The 13,200-nt window shown below is 58.2% G+C and overlaps 1 protein-coding gene across 1 annotated transcript in view; it reads right to left on the bottom strand.

Annotated features, from left to right (window-relative positions):
- Positions 1-12,868, bottom strand: part of LOC103060585 (microtubule-actin cross-linking factor 1, isoforms 6/7) — a 45,791-nt gene extending 32,923 nt beyond the window's left edge. The window contains exons 1-4 of the mRNA XM_088148736.1: positions 12,790-12,868; positions 2,918-3,444; positions 1,473-1,631; positions 132-301 (exon numbers count right to left, since the gene is read on the bottom strand). Coding sequence (XP_088004862.1) covers positions 132-301; positions 1,473-1,631; positions 2,918-3,400 — 812 coding nt within the window. The 5' untranslated portion in view covers positions 3,401-3,444; positions 12,790-12,868. The remainder of the gene's footprint in view (positions 1-131; positions 302-1,472; positions 1,632-2,917; positions 3,445-12,789) is intronic.
- Positions 12,869-13,200: the final 332 nt, after the last annotated feature.

Below are 13,200 nucleotides of genomic sequence, written 5' to 3' on the forward strand. Positions count from 1 at the left end.
GCTGTGTGAAGCAGAAAAGGGACCAACCAAGTTGAGGGTGCTGTGCAAAGCTGGGCACTAAGGCCAGCAAACAAACAGCGCGGGAAGGCAGAGCAACTCCTTTCCCCCAGGTGGGGTTGGCTCTCTCTCACCTGGCTTTGGCTTCCCGGACCAGGATCGCCCACTTCTCCTGAAGGCTGGCGAGGCCCCCAGGCTGCTCCTGTCCCTCAGCTGCACTGACCAGCTCGGCAGGTGGCGTCTGGCTCCCCGGACCAAGGCGCTCTACGTGGGACGTGCGCTCCTCCAGCAGGCGCAGCAAAAGCTATTCGGGGAAGAGCAGCTGGTTAGCTGTGGGCTCTCAGTGAGGAGCCAGGCTGCCTCACTCACACTGCCTCTCTTCCAGCAGAAACCTCCTGAAGAACCAGCCGCTCTATCAAGCAATTAATGGCATTCTCCCTGGCCCTTCACGGCTTCCTTTCCAACCATGCCTCAACATGAACAGCCTCACCCTTTATTATAGGGAGTCCCCAGTTTAAGAACAAGTTCCGTTCCCAAGGTCTGTCCTTAAGGGGAATTTCTATGCAAGCCGGAACAGTACAATTGTATAATACTGTATAAGCAGTATCGGTTAATGAATTTGAACCACTGTGTATTTAGCTCAAATTTTGCTACAACAGGCTCTGTTCTGAACTGGGGTCGTCCTTAAATCAGGCATCCTTAACCCGGGGACTCCCTGTAATTCCTACCCCCCTCTGCAACTTGCAAAGTGGAAGATGCTACAGCACCTGAAACCTGCCAGGCCACCCCCCTTGCAAGGCAGCTGACAGGCTTTCCATTCCCAAGCCCCCAAACAGGCTCTCCATTCCCAAGCCGTTGCTGTGTGGGAGGATCGGGCTGCCTGACGAACGGGTCCTTGGGAGCGCTCAGGCATGCACGTAGAGCGCCTGGCCGCCCAGCAGTCAAGGATGACCCCGCTCCCTTTCCAGGAAGGGCCCACGGAAAGGCCCACCTGCCCGTGCCAAAAGCGTCTTCCCTCCCCAAGGGCCACTTCTCTTTCCCCCACTCTGCAACCTCGCCAGTTGAGCCAGCCTGGCCCCTTCCTAACGCCACTTCCTTTCCCGGGGCTGCAGGAAAGCTTCTGCCCTTCTTTCTGTAAGGGCTTCTGAACATTCCCTTCAAGATCATCTCCAGCTCTTTACAATATAGGTGTAAATTACATTGTGATATAGTGTTTTTGTAATAAAATTATGCATAATTTCAAAATGATCAAAATCTCCCACATCTCCCATTTCTGGATCGTAATCTTTCAAGAACTAGGTCATCTTGTGAGATACTGGTATAATGACGACGACGACGATGGTGGGGTTCCAGGAGCACCATTTTTGGCTGCAGCAGCTGTGGGAGTCTGAGCCGCTTTGCCTTCTGCCCCCGTTTCGACCCGATGACCCACCCCCAGGCAGGCTCTTCCAAGGCTCCTCCCTCGCTCAGCTCACCTTCTGCTCCTGCAGCTGTGCCTTCACGACTCTGGCTTCCCCAGAAGGAGGTTTCTGGTGGGCCACGAGGTCCTCCACATCACTGACCCAGGCAAGCAGCTTCCCCACCATCTCCTGGGTCAGCCCAGTGCTCTGCACATCGCCCGGAAAGGCTGCTGCCTGTGGAGAGAGGAGGAGACTCACTCAGCAGCCTCCCCCGAATGAGGGCTCCCCAGCGCCTCCTCAATGTGCCTCACTCAAGGCGGGGGGGTCGCACTGGTGCCGGCCACCCCTACAATCCCTTCAGTTCCCTGGAGCTCCCACAACGGGGAAGAGGGCTCCCACTCCTCCGCCCCACACACTCCAACCAGTCATCGTATTTGCTCCTTTCGGGGTCTGCCACCACTGGGCACAGTACAAAGGTGGCCAACGAGGCTTTACCTGGGCAGGTTAAGCGTGTCATGTGAATGTAATTGCTGGCTATTTGCAGAACACTCTAACTTGGGTCGGGGTTAGTGACTGGTTCGCCAGTCAGAGCTGAGGGGCTGGTTGGGGCTGACAAGGCATGCCGGGGGTTACCCAGGCTATCCTATCCTCCCGTGATCAGCCTGTGTTCCAAACACAGCCACTGGCTGGATTCACATCGCTCCAGGCTGCTAACTCTGAAGCAGGTGGCGGAAAGCGGGGGCTGTTCACACAAGGAGAGACAGTGGGTGGGTCCCCTCAATGCACCAAGTGCCGACTATTGCCCCCCACAGCAGAAGGCATGACCAGGGCCACAGGACAGGAGTCTCCTTCTGGAACCACCAAGCCTGCCCCCCAGCCCAGCTCCCCACCTGTGTGAAGCTGGCACCTCAAACCTTGTCAGAGGTAGAAGAGAGCTCCCTCCCCAGACATCTGTCCAAACAGGTTGCCAAGGGGTCAAAGCACGTGCCCTGCTCTGCTGCCAAAACGGGCACCAGGGGTGGGGCAACATCAGCAGGTTCCCATGAAGTCCGACCCGTGGCCATCCTGGCACAGTTCTCTGCCCCCGCAGTAAAACTCTGCTTTGGGCTAGGCAGGGGGAGGGGGCTCCTGGTGGAACAAGAGGAAGGCAAGAGTTGGCAGTTGCTGGGCAGAGGGCTGGGGGCACATCCAGTAGCCTGCGGGCCTACTTGCAGTCCAGCCCCATGTCTCTCTTCGGTCAGGCCAGCGACACCCCCCTCCACCTGGGAGCCAAGAAGGGACAGCAGCTGCCTGTGTCTTGGGGACAGGGAGGGGGGCACTGGGCCGTGCTGGCAGCGCCCTGCTTCAGAGACTTAGCAGCCACGCAAGCAGCACAGCCGCCTTACCTTGGCTGCAAGCAGCCCTGGGTGCAAATGTGAAGGGGCGGGCATAGCTCACAGCAAAAGCGTTGCCCCACAGCCCCCCCAGAGCGCTGGGGATGGGGCAGAAGGCGTGAAGCTGGGGGTGTGGTGCCTATTGACCTCGGGCAGTGCTCCTGTGAAGTCGGCCAGCACCTTCACCGTCCTGGCCACCAAGGCCTCTTGGGGCTGGTCCCCCCCAGGGTACTCCGTCACTTCCACGATCTCTGTCACAACCGTCTCCGTCACCTCCGTCACCTCTGTCACCTCCCTGGTGGTGCGCGGCCTCCAGCCCCAGCTGCTCCCCAAGCTCTTCAGCGGGGTCCAGGTGGCCACGGTTCCCTCCGGCGGAGCTTTGAGGGGGGGGCGGTTCTGCAGCTTAGCGTCCATATTGTTTTGCTTGGGGAGGGGGCTGCTCTTGCCGGCCCCCTCCAGGGCCATGTTCCAGCCATTCTCGATCACCCTGGGGCTGTGGATAGCCTTCTCCAGAGGCGCTGCGCGGTCCTCCTCATTGTTTCGGGTGGCCTCGCCTGGGGCCTTCCGGAAGTCTTCCGATCTGGGGCTTTTCTCCCCCAGGCAGCTGGGCCTGCTCACAGAGTTTCCCATGGCCGGCAGCCAGGAAGAGGCCAGGCTGCACCTTAGACCCCCATCTGAAACAGAGGAGGAGGAGGAGCTGCATACCTCGGGTGGGTGGCGGGGGGAATCGGCAGGCAAGACACTGGCCAGAGGCTTCCCTTGCCCCAAGGGCCAGAGCTCGCGGCTAGTCCACCAGCTGGCCGACTGACCGCTGAGGCAGGGAAGAGAGAAACAGCAAGATGACTTTCCCGTCTCTGCTGCTGTCTGGAGGCTTCTGACCCCGCAGCCCATCGGGAAGGAGTCGTGGCTGGGCCCTGGCTTGGGAAAAGCTGCCTTACCTGAAGGCGAAACGTGAAAATGGTTGTTGCAAAGCACTGAGCTCGCTAGGCAGGACCGCCAACCTTTAGCAAAGCCCAAGAGCCGCAGGCCCCCGGACCTCACAGCGTTCCCGAGCTCGCACACCACGCTGAGCTGCCGACTAGTCCAAAGGCTGGGTTTCCTTAACACGCGCCGCGCTCCCCAGTCAAGGTTAACCCTAACCGAGCTTGCTTATTTATTCGATCAAATTTATACGCCGCCCATCTCACTGCCTAAGTGACTCTAGGCGGCTTACAAGTGAAAAAGTAATAAAAAACGACAAAAATCTTTACAAAGATATACAAAGCTCGAGGACGGAGAGAGCGTCCCCAAGCCGCCAACCACCCCCAGTGCTGCGACACCCCCCCCCCCCCGGGCGAACGCAGCTACCAGACCGCCCACCGAGCCGGCGAGGCGGGCTGCGTGAATGCGGGCAAGTCGCCGTGCCTCAGCCGCTCGCTGCGGTCTCGGCGCCGCCAGCCTCCCTTCTCGCCCGGCCGGCCGGCCGGCCTTCTTCCTGGGCGCCTGCCCGCTCCGCTTCCAACCCGCCCGCCTCGTGGCGCGACTTCCCTGGACTGCGAACTTCCAAGGAGGCCGGCCGGCGCTTCGGTTACCTTCCGGGCGAGGCGCGGAGAACCCTCCGCCCGGCACACCCTTCCAGGGGCTCGCCGTCCGCCGTCTGCGGAGCAGGCGCCCCCCCCGCGGCTCCAGCTGTCCCGGCAGCACCGGCGCCTCAGGGCATTCCCCGTCCGCAGGTCGGGCTGGCCAAGAGACGTCGGCCTTCTGCCCGAAGGCTGGCAGGTGCGAGTCCTCCTCGCGCGGCTCGCCTCGCTTGCAGCGGCCGCGCCCCGCGGGCGAGACTCCGGAACGGGGCGCCTTCCAGGCCCGGCAGCCAGCGGGAGGCCGCGGAGGAGGAGCGCCCGGCGGCCAGGGACCCCTTGCCCACCCCCTCCCTGCTCGGCTGACCTTCTCGGCACACCCGGCGGCGGAGACAAACCGCCGCGCCCCTCTGACCTCCCCGCTCGCTCCCGCGGTAACGCACAAGTGCTGTTACTGGGGAAACACGACGGGGCTCCCAACTACGCCGGCGGAGGCCGGGGGGAGGGCCAGGCGCCTGGGCCACCAGGGCCTGCAGCCGGCGACAACCTTCTCAGCAGCGCTGCTGTCCCCCAGCCCCTTCCAGCGCCCCCCGCCGGCCCAGGAGCCAGAGCTGGGGAGGCGGACGCGGGCGGGGGCTGGCCTGGCAGACCTCCGCGGGTGCGCGCCCCCGGCCCTCCCGCGGCCCGCGAAGCTCCTCGAGCCAAAGGCCGCGGGAGCGCCACCGAGGGGCCGGCTGCCCTCTCTCCTGTCCGGACCAGCCCCCCGGCCAGGCGGCGGCGGCGGCCCTCGGCTACTCCCCGCGCAGCACCAGGGTTGCCCGCTCGGCGACCTGCGGCAGTCCGGAGCTCAGCCGCTGACACGCGCAGCCCCTCGGTCTTCGCAGGACTGACTCGGCCGCTCGGTTTTGCGGCCTGAGGCGAGGGGGAGAGGGGCCCTTCTGAGCCCCGCTTTGTTCGGCTGAAGAAGCCCTTCGCTCTGCGCCGTCAGCGGTGCGGAGGGAATCGGGGGCTGGGCGCGCTGGGAACAAAGGCCGCGGGGGAGAAGGGAAGCCCCGCTCCGGGCGGCGGCGCTGTCGCTCTTGGGGAGCAAATCTGCCACGGGGCCGCCCGCCTCAGCGCGCCCCGCAAGGCCAGCCAGGCCGGGGCAGATGGGCGGCTGGGACGGGTCCCCGCGGAACCGCCACCCAACAGCGCCCGCTGCCCCGGGCAGTCGAAGCTTCACAGGGTCTTACTGACCCCAACAGGAAGGCCAGGCACGGCCCTTTTTCAGGGAAGACTCTCAGGGGAGCCTGTTGCAGAGCCCCGGGGGTGCACGGGGGCGAGTGGCAGAAGCCTGTGGTCGCTGGCAGCGGGGAGGGGGCATACCGGGCACTGCCGCTCCGCTCTGGCAAGACGGGCTCCAGTGGAGCAGCAGGCGGCTTGCAGTCTGAAGAGACTCCCTCTGGGGCTGTTCTCTAGAAACAGGGCACAAAGCAGCAGAGCCCCCGCCCCCCCCCCCCGCTGCCAATATCGTGAGCCTATCCTGCCACACCCAGCCAAGCCTGTCCTGTTCCTGTGCCAGGCCCACACAAAATATGCAACTCTGCGTGGACCTGGAAATATTTTTTTCACTGCCTGAGGCTTTAAGGGAAGAGCCAGGAACAAGACGCGCACAGTCTCGGTCTCCCCAACATGTCCCGGGACAACGCACAACGACAGGTCCCACCAAACCCCAAATGCATTAAAGAAAATACTGCATAGACACCCTAGGATAGTAACACTGAACTGGATTCCTCTGTCTACTAAAGCTGCGATTATCAGTTAAAAAACTCCCCTTAAGCAAGGGCCTCGGTGGGCAGAAGGGGCGGCCACCAAGGCCTCGGGCATAAGTAGCATCCCAAATCAAACGATAGAGGGGAAGTTGCCATCATAAGTACGGGGTGGAGGACATCGAGGAAGCTGAGAAGCACCGCCTTCTTCCAAATTCCGTCCTCGGATTCCACAGCAAAGTATCAGAAAGAATGACCCAATCCTCAGAAAGAGCCCCCTAAGGCCATATCTACATAGAGTCTCTCCAGGATTCACGCCCAGCCTTTTTCATCGCCCACCTTTTTCCTAAAATGCACCAGCCAGACCATATGGGAGAGAAGGTCAGGTTTCATGGACTCTGTGCTCAGACCTTCTGCCACCAGCACTCCCGGCTACAGGGGAGGGCAGCCCTCACCATAGGGGAGCGAGGCAGCCCACCCCACAGCATGCCCTATCTGCCTCCCTGGAAAAAAATGTGCAGGTTCAGAGTGGGCTTGAGCCTAGTCCAGCCCCTTGACCGCTGGGCTGTTCTGCTTCTGTGGCGTCTCTGCCCTCGAGGGATCTTGTGCATAGCCTTTCTAGGGACCGCTGCCCACCAGCGCGCCTGCCTCCCTTGGCAGGATGGCATAAGTGACACAGCCTGTGCAGACATACTGGCCTGCAGACCGCCACCCAATCTGAGGCAGATTCTCACAAGAAACAAGAGGACAATTCTCTCAGCGTGGGAACCAGACCCTACAACAAGCCCAGATGTCTAGTTTGCCCTCACATCTACACCAACAGCGCCATCACAGGCCCCAACAAGGGCACACACGTGATTAGAGGTGCCTTCACATGCTCTTTAGTGTGATGTATGCCATCATCTGCCAGCAATGCACCTCTGGATTCTGCGTAGGACGAACAGGACAAATTTTGCACACAAAAGAGCAATGGACGCAGGTTTAACACCAGGAGGAAACAAAACAAGGGCAAAGTAATATCGGAGCATTTCAGCCCCCAAAGACTTCAAAGTGACCATCTTGGAAAAATGCAACCGTAACAGCATCCTTTAGCAAGAAATGGCTATCCTTCCATGCACAGAAAAGTTTCAGGCTATCTCATCAGCTACGATGGGCTTTTAACACATTCAAATTGTAAATTGATGAGGTGGCCGAACTCTGTCTCACATGCATCTGAGAGATAAACAGCTTTTCCTCAGTGGCCGGGAGGGGCTTTTCCATAACCCCAAAGGTGCAGCCCACCCTGGCCAAACCTTCTTTCAGGTAAGGCTGATGCAGCCCAATTCTGGTCACCACAGTTCAGAAAGGATCCCAAGGAACTGGAAGGAGGGCAGAGAAGGGCAACAAAGATGGTGCGGGGCCTGGAGGCTAAATCCCACAAAGAGCAATTGAAGGAACGTGGTACGTGTAGCATAAAGAAGGCCGAGGGGAGACAGAATAGCAGTCTTCAAACACCTGAAGGGCTGTCCCAGGATGGAGGTGTGGATGTATTCTCTGTAGTGCCCTGGGATGGGACAAGAAGCAGTAGGTGGAAGTTTTACAGAGAGAGATCCAAACTCAGAAGAAGGAGGAATTTCCTGACTGAGAGAGCTCTGAAGCAGCGGAACAGCCTCTCTCTTAGAGTCATGGAGGGCTCTATCATTGGAGGTTTTCAGGAAAAGACTGGACAGACATTTGTCCAGAATGGGATGAGGATTCCTGCCCTGGGTAGGGGGTTGGATTGGAAGACCCCCAAGCTCCCTTCCAGCCCTAGGATTATGTGATTCTAGGTCCCAAGGAAAGAAACCTATTGAGAGAAGGCGGGGAGCTGGGTGGCATATTAGGGTTAGAGCAGCCAAAATCTAAGCTTCATCACAAAAGCAGCCCTGGGTGGATGTGATCTTACAGATTGATTGATTATGTGCCATCAAGTCATTTTTTACTCCTAGCAACCACAAAGGTAGGTTTTCTCCATGACAATCTGTCCCCAAACCAGTCCTTCAGGTCTTCCAACAGAGCACCCATCGCCACTGTAACTGGGTCCCTCCCTGGCTGCTGGTCATTCTCTCCTTCTTTCCTTCCACCTTTCCAGGCACCAGAGCCTTCTCCAGAGAGCTGGGTCTTCGCATCGCGTACTCAAGATACGACCACGAGGCTGGCCGTCTGCGCTCCGAGGTCGATTTGTTCGACAGTCCGTCTGCTTGTTTCTTGGCCGTCCAGGCCTCCTCAGGAGCCTCCTGCAACGCCGAAATCCAAAGGTGTCGACGCTCTTCCCCTCTGGCTTCCTCCAGGCCTGACTTTTACTTCCATAGAGGGCCACAAGGAATGCCGTGGCTTGCGTGATTCTGATCTTCATAGGTATAGACGCATCTCTTACAGGAAGGCCATCCAAATAAAGCCTATTCCACTTTCAAGCAGCTATAACCAGACCTGGACAACATCTGGAGACATTTGTGTGAAAGGGCTAAAGAGGAGACAGCGATGGAGACAAAGTCCATTTAGACCCACAGCTGCTCCTGCGCAGAGCAGGGCGGCCAGGATCCTTGGGGCTGCAGCACCTTACCTGCTCGGGAGCGGAGTCTCACTCTGCCCGGTTGGGGAGCCTCTTTTCTAGGACGGCCGGCCGGCGACGCAGGGTAAGCAGCCGCTCTGGGACGCCACAGCCGCGGCCGTCCTCCTGCTCCCCACTCGGCCCATCCCTGAGAGAACAGTTAAGAGTCAGTGCCCAGACGGGGTCATCTTGGGCCGCGGGACTCAAGCCAGCCCAGCTGGGATGCTTCTTTCCAACGCCTGCCCCGGCTGGGCCTGTAGCAGTGCTCTGCGGAGCAGAGGGCACCTGGGTTTTGTCCTGGGGAAGGAAGGAGGCCCGCTATCCCAGCCACGGGTCTCCTCTGGCCCCTTCCCACTCCTCCTTCAAGGACCAAGGAGCCCCCAGGCCCTGCCCCGGTCCGGTGATGGCCCTTTGAGGAGGCCAGACCCTAGGCTTGTAACTCATGGTGGACAGCGTGGAAGCGCCTGACGGCTGTGGGCATAAGCAAAAGTAACAGCCACAGCTTGGCTTCCTCGGAAGTGGCATTTCTGGCCCTGCACTACATGGTGGCCCATGTGCCTGCTCTGCCTGCATTTCTCTGCAGGGCTGGCCACTGTTTTCTGCCTGCGCTTTGCCCACAGAGGTGGTGGCTGGCGCCGGACCAGGATTACAGTCCCTTGATCTGAAAACCGCCTACCGCTCCCCGTAGCGCTTCCCAGAGCCCCAGGAGAAAAAAGTAAGATTCATGTGGGATCAGGGTTCTGACTCTGTTTCCCAACCTGCGCAATGGCAGCCAGGGCACTGATCTGCTTGCCCCCTCCCCCAGCGGTGGGCGGTCCTCCAAAAGGCTCTGTGCAAAGATGGGCTTGTGAGGGCTGCATAATTCAACAAGCGACTTCGGGGATCCGGGAGAGGCCCTGTGCCTGCCTTGTCCACTGCAGGCTCCGATGTGGGATGGACCGTGTATCCCAACATCTGCAGCCAGGGTGCAGTGGCTGGTGCCAGATGGAGGAAGGGGAAGCAACATGATTGCTGGAGGCAGAGCACCTGGGGGAAGGGCACTGAGGCTCGGTGGTGGTCTTCAGACAGCCCTGCCTGGGAACAGGGGCTCTTGCATCCCCAGGACCTGGGGAGACAGGCAGGCTACCCCGCTTGCATTCGCAGGACAGAACTCCCTAGCTCTCTGGGGATCTGTTTGCAAGGCCCAGTTTCCCCTTCGCTGATCTCCTGATGAAGCTCAGCTTCAGCTGAGATGCCAGTTATTGTCTTACCTAGAGCAGAGCAACTGAAGATAATAACTCCAGCCCTCGTCATCTTGTGACTAGATTGTGCTGGTTTATAGGGGTCTGCTTTTGAGGACCACCTGAAACTTGTACAAATCTGAGCAAATGGAGAATGCCTACTAAAGGTCCCTGCCTAGTGTGAGGTGTGATGGGAAGAGTTATGGACGCAAGTACTCCTTTTTGATTTATGTCTATATTTACTGCGGCTTATACACCATTCCAATCCCAAAAGGACTTTGAGCAGCTTATGGATCCTCTTACAGAAGAAGATTAAAAACAATAAAAAAAAACATAATAATTGGATTACAAGCACAATACCCCTGGTGCTTGAGGAACACTAAAAAAAAAATAATCAGGAAAAAACCCATGACAATAGGGGTTCACTTCTCATACCCATTCCATACACCCCAGCTCTCTGGAAAAAATGTGTTTCCTATAGGTTATCCTATAAACTAGCAGGGTGGAGGGGGGTTTATGCAGTTCCAAAGAAGGGGGACTGGGAAGGGTCATTCCCATGGCCTGAAGATGACAATCTTTAAGACAAGAGAAGGGACCTGGAGACAGCCCCCCCACCACCAAAATATGGCATGAGAGGAGGCCACAGAGAGAAGGTGGAGCCATGGGGAACCAAGACTCTAAGGACTGGAAAGGTGACATACCAGCGTGTGAAAGAAAACCGACAGCCATCTCCAAGTTCCACACAGTGATGCCTGACCCTGCACGGATAGATGACCTGTCCCAGCAGCTTCATACAGATATGATGTAGGACCCCTGAATCACCCCACAAGGGACACCCCTAGGAACAGGCCTCCCCGCCCCGACTCAGGAGACCAGCACCTTCTGTTCGATCCTCAAAGTCAGCTCAAAATTACACCATGATCAAAGGTATCAAAAGCCAGCAAAACCACGTTTCACAATGCAGCCCTCAGCACAGGTCGTCAGCAGGAACAAACCAGGTGGCTCTGGTCACGGACTCGGGGCAGAAACCAGAATGGAAAAGGTCCACATAATCCGCTTCCTCCAGGGCTCCCCCCGCAATTCTCTGTGGGAACTCCCCCCTGCTTGCCACCCCAAACCGGGGCAGTCCCCATTCTTATGGCCTTCTGAAGCTTTACAAAAACCTGGGTGTTTGGGGTGAGCTTTGGAGACTGAGAGACGTTGGCACCAAGCATGGCTGTTTCTTTTGTAAAACACCTACGTGGCTTGTATTAATATTTTGCATTTAGACACCCATATTGCTGCTGAAATTGCATGCTATTCATGTTTGTTCAGAGGGAAGTGGCATATAAATCCATGAAATCCTATGAACGTCCAATGTGTTTGAAAGCGTCACAGGGACCTTTTCTCTCTTCCTCGGCAGCGAGGACTTAAGACTTGGTCGGCCTGTAGCGGCAGAGACAGTGGCAGAGCTAGCCAGCTTGCCAGGGTTTCTTAAAACCATCTCTCAACCATCTCCCGTGAATCTGACCATTCCCCCTGCGCGGGGTTCACGCCCTTGGATCAGCCCTGAGTTTCCCTGCATTTAGTTTCAGGGGACAGCCTGAACTGCGCCCACGCGGGTCACATCAGAAATGGAAAACAGGCTTGGCATGTTAACAGCCCCTGGTCTTCGCATTTGGGCATGGGAGGTGATCCTCAAATCCTTGCTGCCTTTGGAGGCCTTGTGGCTTTTGTAGCCAGGATGGGAGGCCTATTGCCAGCTCCAGTTGGCATCACCCTAGCTGTATGCCCTTTCCTGGCCAGGGACAGTCCTCATATGCAGTGCCAGCCTCTCCCTAGCCTCTAAGGTGCTCCTTGTGGAGCTACCTATGTGCCTGATCCAGAAGCTGAGCAGGTGCCAACTGGTGCCAACTGACTGAACAGGAACCCTGTCCTGCCCTTCCCCCTTGCTGAAGCAACTGTACTGGGTGCCAGTTAGCTATCAACCTGAAGCCAGGTGCCTGGCAGAGCACAGGCACACCTTCTGGGCCTTTGGGGAGCCTGCACAGTGATTCTGTGGGTCCCCTTGCCCTTATTCCCTGAAGGCACCTGCCATCCAGGACAGCCTCTGCTGGAGCTCTGCTTGGGGGCTGCAGTTCTGTTCGGTTGCCCCCGGGGCTTCTTGACAAGCGGCGTTATCCTGCTTTCAGTGTTTCCTTTCTGCCTTTTTCAAAACAAGGCCTTATGATGTTTTTCTTTCTTTTATTATGCATGATAATGTGCAGCTCTTCGAGATGCATTCGTTTAGGAACAGCACAGGCATCCTTTGAGCAAACAGATCATTGAGCTGAAGGTGGGGTCTGGAAGCCCCTTCAGCTCCTGGATGAAATCCTTGAAAGGCAGCCTGCAAATGGGGCCGACGGCCTGAGCTCCATAGGGAGGGTTTGTGGCTCTGGGGATAGCGGCCGGCATTCAGGGTCTCAGCCCTTGGAGCCCAGCAACCTCACGGGGACCGGTCAGGGTGCCAAATGGGAGAAGGAGCAGGAAGCGGGGGTCCCAGAACACCTTGTGCCCACGCTGTCCGCAAGGGTTTCTGGGGTTGGTTGGGTTTCTCTCCTGCTCCTCGCCCCTTCCTCCAGGAGCCAACAGCAGGAGCTGTGCCCCTCTCTGCTCCCATTTCCCCCACAACAGCTACCTGGTGGGGTGGGGTGGGTGGGGTGGGGTGCGGTGACAGCTTCTGCGGCTGAGCGGGACTAGGAGCTGGACCCTTCTGATACTGCTAGCCCACCCTGATTCTGGGGGCTGGACTAATCGTCTGAAAGCTGCTGGGCCAACACTGGCACCCGGATGGATGACAGAAAAAAGGGACTGGAAACCTCCCTCCCTCAGCAATCTGTAGCTATCAGGAGGTCTGGCCACATCCCAGGCGGTCTCAACAAGCTCCTAGCAGTGGCTTCTTCCATACCTCTCCAATTCCTGGTCTGTGTTTGGAGCTGACGTGGCCGGGTTCTCTCCCCAAAGGTCAGCAGGATCCACAGTGAAGTGTGTCTGCAGGGGAAGAAACCACACGCCGCATGTATGGACAGAGGGAGGGTCTGGCGAGCAACTCTGGCGCAGAGGCTTTGAGGTGGAGGTCAACCCCACCAGGGTGTGAGCAGGGAGAAGGACTCTCTCCTCTAGAAGCTGCAAGATCCAAGGTAGCATGTCGGCTGGGGAATTCTGGGAGTTGAAGTCCATGCACCTCAAAGTTGCCATAGCTGAGAAGCCCTGCTCCTGTCCGAGCAGGAACCCCCCTCATGCAAACCCAGAATGCCGGGGCCGAAAGGGACCGTGGTATCCAGGGGGGAGGTTGGCTCGGCAGCCCAGGTTCGACGCT

This window comes from Python bivittatus, unplaced genomic scaffold (genome assembly GCF_059951505.1).
Source record: "Python bivittatus isolate LINGU-HERP-01145 unplaced genomic scaffold, Pbiv_v1 ctg000590_np1212, whole genome shotgun sequence".
Taxonomy (NCBI): domain Eukaryota; kingdom Metazoa; phylum Chordata; class Lepidosauria; order Squamata; family Pythonidae; genus Python; species Python bivittatus.